This window comes from Mustela putorius, unplaced genomic scaffold (assembly GCF_011764305.1).
Source record: "Mustela putorius furo isolate JIRA1106 unplaced genomic scaffold, ASM1176430v1.1 tig00003927_pilon_pilon_pilon, whole genome shotgun sequence".
Classification (NCBI taxonomy): domain Eukaryota; kingdom Metazoa; phylum Chordata; class Mammalia; order Carnivora; family Mustelidae; genus Mustela; species Mustela putorius.
Genome location: NW_025422072.1, coordinates 2,135,977 through 2,142,187, shown reverse-complemented (window position 1 = coordinate 2,142,187; position 6,211 = coordinate 2,135,977). Strand labels below are relative to the sequence as shown.

Sequence of the window (6,211 nt, the reverse complement as noted above, 5' to 3'; positions counted from 1 at the left end):
GTAAGTGTCCTTACTTTTGATGATTACTAAAAAATTAGAACGGATATGCCAAATTTCTGTTTACCCTTAAGAATATTATATGTAGTACTGGTGTAAAAAGGAAAGAATGGGGAGTGCATGCTAGCGATGAGAAGTCATATTTGGTAATTATAGTTAACAGTACCGTCTGTTCAGCCACTATTGATGCATTGAAGTATTTCCATGGGATATGTATGGGAGTCATGTATGGCTGTGCCCTGCCAATTCAATAGAGAATGAACACTCTTATAGTTTGGTAACTAAGAAGTTAGCTGGGGGCAATGCTGAAATTCTTTCTTCTTGGAAAATGGAAACTATGAAGGAGGAGAAAAGTGAAAGAAACTACAAAATGAAAAGGCAAAGTAACATGGCTGGGAGTACAGAGGTACAGAAGAAAGAAAAAGGAAAATAAATAGCTGTGTTAACCCAGGAGATTGAGAAGTGAGGCTCAGAAAAAAAAAAAAGTACATTCTTTAGATTTATTATGGGACAGTTATCAAAATAGGATGCAATATTCCTTTTACATCGTTTAAATTTACAAATATGGAACAGTTTTTTTAATGTACGAAAAGGAATTTATTCCTCTTACGGTATAAAAATAGTTAACAGTTAACTGTATCTTCCATGGTGGGTAAATGTTGAAAGCAGTTTGCTTTTGAAATCTTTTTAATTTTTTAAAGTCTCACATGCACACAGCTAAACCGGGCGCTAGAAGCCCTGCAAGCTGTTTGCCAGAATTCAAAGTCCTGTCAGATCTGCTCTTATTTTCAGATGTGCATTCACCAGCAGTAGCTTCAGAAGTGTGTGGAAAAACTGATCATTTATAATTGTATTTGCGTTGTATAAATAAAAGGTGCTCAATTCGGGCTGTTTCTATTTGAAGTCACTTCAAAATTCAATGAAAAGAACTGACTCAAAGGGCCAAACCCTAGGGTTATCATAGTTTCTAATTATGAAACCAGCCCAAATTTGAAACCTTTCCTGAAAGAAAAACCAGGAATATTTATTGACCTAGGATTGTTGGTGCAGAGTGAGCCACAGATAATAAAATTTTTATTTTGAACCATTTCTCACTTTCTTCCAAACTCTTGTTTAGTTCAATGCTGTGAGTAAGGAAAGGAGCAATTTGAGATTGAAGCAAAACTATAACAGTAAAATCGTAAGGATTATGAAATTACTAAAAAGCTTGCAAAAATAACACTAAAATACAGTTGATTTACTTGTACTAAAACACAGATTAGAGGCAAAATTTCAGGCTTTCTCTTAAGTAGTTTTAAAGCCTTACTTTAAATACTACCAATTAAATGTAAAAAGGGAATATGATAAACTATCAGAGAAATAAAGCCTGGATGTTCTTATTTCAATTCACTAGCAAATGAAAGGTAAAGTATAATTGCTTAGAAGAAAAAAAAAAAGGTTCAAATAGGGGTAGCACTTTTCCAAACATTAGAGAATGATCACCAAAAGTCTGATGACGTTTTGTGAATCACCGTTTTTTCAAATGGTCATTCAAGCAGCATGACTCATGTGATATCCTCCCTCCTTGGCCTCTTTCCACAGTCAACCAAAAATTAGTGATGAAAATCACATGAGGAGGAAATGCATCAAGAAGTTTCAAATTCTGATGCATAAACATGGTTCGCATCACTAGGGATACAAGACTAAAACTGCAGGTATTTTGATTACAATGAAAGGCAGGTTTAAAAACCACTAGTTGACTTCAATAGCTGCACTTAAATGAAGTGGAAATGAGCTATCTCCTAAACTTTTTCTTAACATTTTTAATTTTTGCCAGCTTAATTTTATTTATTACCTGATCTATGAGCCCTGACATGTGAAGCATATTTTTCTGGTTTAAGGTAACTTTTAAGCTTACTGATTTTCACTATTATGGATCAATAACATAATTTATAATATTTCCCCAACTATGGCAATACTGAACTAAAGAACATTAAACCAATTTACCCATTTTCTAATGCCTGATTATTTTTCTGAATTCTATAATGGTTTTGTTTTTCTTTCAAATATATGTATACGTATATATGTGCATATATATGGATATATGTCGAAATATATACCCACACACAATATGTATATAGGCCTACAAACCTACATATATACCCCATTATGTGTGTGTGTGCGTATGTGTATACTCGCACGCGCGCACACCCGCGCGCACGCACACACATTTACCTGCAGAAAAATGTTACCTTTACATGTTCAAAGGGATCCCAAAGAGTTCAAAACCCAGGATTCATGGCACCAACCCATGGAAAGACATGATACTTAAAATCACAAAATAGTTTTATGTCCTCTGAGACAAATGATGCCACACTAACCTGTGCACATGAACATTAGAAGGCGGGAAGGATCTCTTGATTAACTTTACATAAACTCCTGACATAAAAGTGAAAAATGAAACAGAAATGAGATCTTTTTATAGCCCAACTGTTAAAAAGCCAATTATCTACCTGTGAACGTATGCCACATACAATACTTTGAAGACACTTCATAATCAAAGTGAGACACTCTAGCACCTGCATCCAACAGTCATTCTATCTGTGAAACTGCTAATAAAACATAAACCTGAAAGGCATTATTCCTAGTTCGGAGGCAACATTGTTGTAATTAAGGAAAAACCTGTGCACGAGTTGGCGGAGTCCTATCTTGCGGAGTCCTCTGTCCTCGTCGAGTGGGAGGGTCACACTGGGAGAGACTAATAAGGGCAGAGATGCGTCCCCCTTCCCCACTCGCAGGGAGCTCGCTCGGGCCACTCCTCGGCGGTGCGGCAGCCCGGGCCGGACTCCACTGCGCCTCTGAGGGGCTCAAACGCGCTTTCAAGGTAAGCTGCGCAGCTTTGCCACCGGCCGTTTACACTTGATCTCTCGCTCACATGCCGGGTCTATGTCATCTGCTCGTGTTTCTAGTCATTTGCGTGCATCTGCTTTTACCAGAAAACGTAAAAACTGTGCTGCACATGTCGATGTGTTTTGGTAGCGGAATAATGCACACCTGCAGTTACGCATTCCCATAGGTAGCTCCATGATGGGACCAAGAGCGTTTGGCACGATGCGGCCACTTTAAAACGCTACACAGAATGTAGTTCGTGTTCAGAGGCTCACGTAATGCAGGCTTTACGCCTTCTACTTGAGTTCTAGGTGGCTTTTCTGGCTGCGTGTATTCGTAAAGGACGGCTATGAGCACTGCTGATGCGGGTGAGAACAGACTCAGAAGAAAAAAATATATCCATGGGTTAAATGCACAGAACAGATAAACTCGATAAAAATGCATGCCGCTAGGTCATATTTTGGGGGCTACGTGTAGAGACGTTACCGACTGGAAGCGAGGAGACAGTTAAGGGGTATAAACTGGAAGACCGAGGTTCCGGCGCCTAGCTCTCGGGTCGGGGGTTCCTTATGCCGACCTGCGGGTATTTCTCCCAAGTGCAGCTTCGCAGGACCGCGCCGGCGGGGATCCCGGCGCTTGGGTCTCCCCCAGCCCCCGCCGGGGTCGCGGCGCCCGCCGTTGCTCCTTAATGACTCTGCAGCACGCGCAGCGCGGCCCGACCGAGCGCCGCCGCCGTCCACGCCGTCCCTGCAGCCGTCGTCGTCGCCGCGGCCGCCGCGGGAACGTCCCGCTCCGGCGCGCGGAGAACGCGGGCCCCCGCCTCCGCCGCCTCGGCCGCGAGATCCAGCCGCGGCCGCCGTAAGCGCGCCGGCGCCGACGCCGCCGCGGCCGTGAGAAGGGAGGCGGCGCCGCGCAGCCAGCGAGGGCACTGCGGGGTCCCGAAGAAGTTTGTTGGCGCGGAACCAAGCGCGCCGCGGTCGCCGGGCACGCGGGCTCCTTCTGAGCAGGCGGGCGCGTAAGCGGAACCTGCCCCGCGGAGGGCGAGGGAGGGAGGCAGCCGGCGAGCCGGCGGTGGGCCGGCCAGGTTGCAGGAGGCTCCGGAGCGCAGAGAGGTTGGGAGACAGGCAGGCACCGGAACTCTTTGCCGGCCTCAGGGCACCGTGGGCTGGGGATCCAAGAGAGGGGAACCCAGAACCCTGAGAACGCGGAGAGTTTTAATTGAACCATCCAATAAATTGCAACAATGAGTGATCCTGAGCCCTAGCTTGAGATTGGGGAGTGCAAGGGGAAAGGAAACATTTGTGCTGCCTCCTTCCATTCACAATTCCAAGAAGGTTTGGTCCCATCTTCTGCTGGGCTCAGAGAAGTCTGAGGAGAAACAAGGTGGGGTGTGTGTGTGTGTGTGTGTGCAGGCATGGTTGGGACCTTCAGGAGGAATTCCAACATCTCTCCTTACCCCGACCCCCAACAAAAAGCGAAAGAGCAATAGTACTTAACTATTCTCAGTCCAAACCAAGCGGTACTGTCATTTTTAACGAGTTTTTTTTTTTTAAAAAAGGAAAAAAAAAAAAAAAAAAAAGAAAACCTCAAACCAAAAAACAACTTATCAAATGTGTGGTTTCCAGCATCTCTTTGCTGATGCGTGAGGAAAGAGTATAGGACTCTGAGATTTTTGATATGCACCTGCAAAGGAGGAGTTGAGATGTTTAAATGTTCAGGTGGTGCAAAATGTACCTAAAATTTCTTCCTGAGGAAGGTTGACAGGATTCTTTGAGTGGGAATATCTCTTTAGGGTAGAAAGGAGGAAGGGGGTTTCCAGGAGTAGAACAATTCATTCTTTCCCTAGGGGAAGAAATTGGAGGAGCTATCTGGCATGTGCTTCCATGAGGTTCTGTTCAGTCTGATCTCTTAAACTTGCTGGCCAGACATCTAAGTGGGGTTTCCTGGGAAAGAGGGAGAAGATGTAGTGATAGGGCAGGGGAATGAGCCTGAACATGATATGAAAAGGTCAGGGAAAAACCAAAAAGGTGAAAGAAAACCAAATGTGATCATTATCACAGTTAGGACATTATCTCTGTATCGGAATCATTGGAAACCATCTAAAACAGACAGAAGCCCATGGTATTCTCCAGAAATAGAAAATTTCCATCTCCTTTATGATCCTTCTGTTTAATCTCTCCTGCTGAAATTATAGTTCATTTTCCCCCAGCAGGCAGTAAAGCCTAGTGGGTATACAGAGTGGATGGTTTTAGGTGCAAGAGAATATATGGAACTAGAAACCATAGTTGTACACGGAGGTGGATGGATGGGGTGGGGTGATGGTGTAACTGGGTGATGGGCATTAAGGAGGGCACATAATGTGATGCTCACTGGGTGTTATATGCAACTGATGAATTATTGAGCTCTACATCTGAAACTAATAGTGTACTATATGTTGGCTAGTTGAATTTAAATAAAAACAGAACAAAAAAAGAAACCATATTCATATGGCTAATTGACATCATAAATATGAATTCAAGTGAAAAATGAAAAATTAGCAGGAATACGAACTAGCAGGGCTAGAGAGATGCTAATATATAACCAGAAAAGGATGCTGGAAAAAATGGAATGAATGGGACTGGCGTTGGGTTATTCAAGGCAAGCTGCATTAAGGTCATATATTTTAAAGAGGCAGAGAATAAAGAGGCTTAGCAGAAGAGCAAGAGAGAGGGCATTCCAGCCAGAAGGAATGGCATGTGTGCAGGCTTAGAGGTGGGGGTGAGAAGTCATGTGCCTGGTAAGACAGAGAATCCAAGCTGGATGAAACCGGAGATGAGGAGAGCAGATAGCACTTGCCAAGGAGAGATCGGAAAGGAGAAACTGAGAGGCAAGGGACTCTTTGGGGTGTTATTTTGTAGGCCTTTTGTGAGACGATCAGGTGAGAAAGTCTGGAAATTGTTAGATGGCAGGTGCGAAAGTGGGAATAATGGGCCTTACCCATGATATCCCGTGATATCTGTGAAGCCCACGGGGTCTTGACACCTCTCTTTGGGAGGAATAAAAAATAATCATGAGATTGTAAGATTATTAGATCATGAAGTTAGTAGGGCCCTTCAAATGGGAAAATTAGAAAACCTTGATACGTAAGGAAAATATATACATCTATGTTAATTTAAAATTTTAAGTGGCATTGGATCACTGATATAGATATATCTGTGGAAATGGAGCTAGAGAATTGAAATCCGAAAAAAAATGTAGGGCACTCATAATGATGGATGTTGAGAATGGTACCAAGAAAAGTTGACGGAGACGATAGGTCAGAGAAGTGAATCAATAAAACAAGTGGTTGAGGGTGAAGAGAATCAGT

At 43.2% G+C, this 6,211-nt stretch overlaps 1 protein-coding gene across 1 annotated transcript in view; it reads left to right on the top strand.

The window, feature by feature from the left end:
- The first annotated feature begins 2,636 nt into the window (after nucleotides 1-2,636).
- COL19A1 (collagen type XIX alpha 1 chain) overlaps nucleotides 2,637-6,211 on the top strand; it is a 327,913-nt gene continuing 324,338 nt past the window's right edge. Inside the window, exon 1 of the mRNA XM_045069374.1 lies at nucleotides 2,637-2,860. Coding sequence (XP_044925309.1) covers nucleotides 2,750-2,860 — 111 coding nt within the window. The 5' untranslated portion in view covers nucleotides 2,637-2,749. The remainder of the gene's footprint in view (nucleotides 2,861-6,211) is intronic.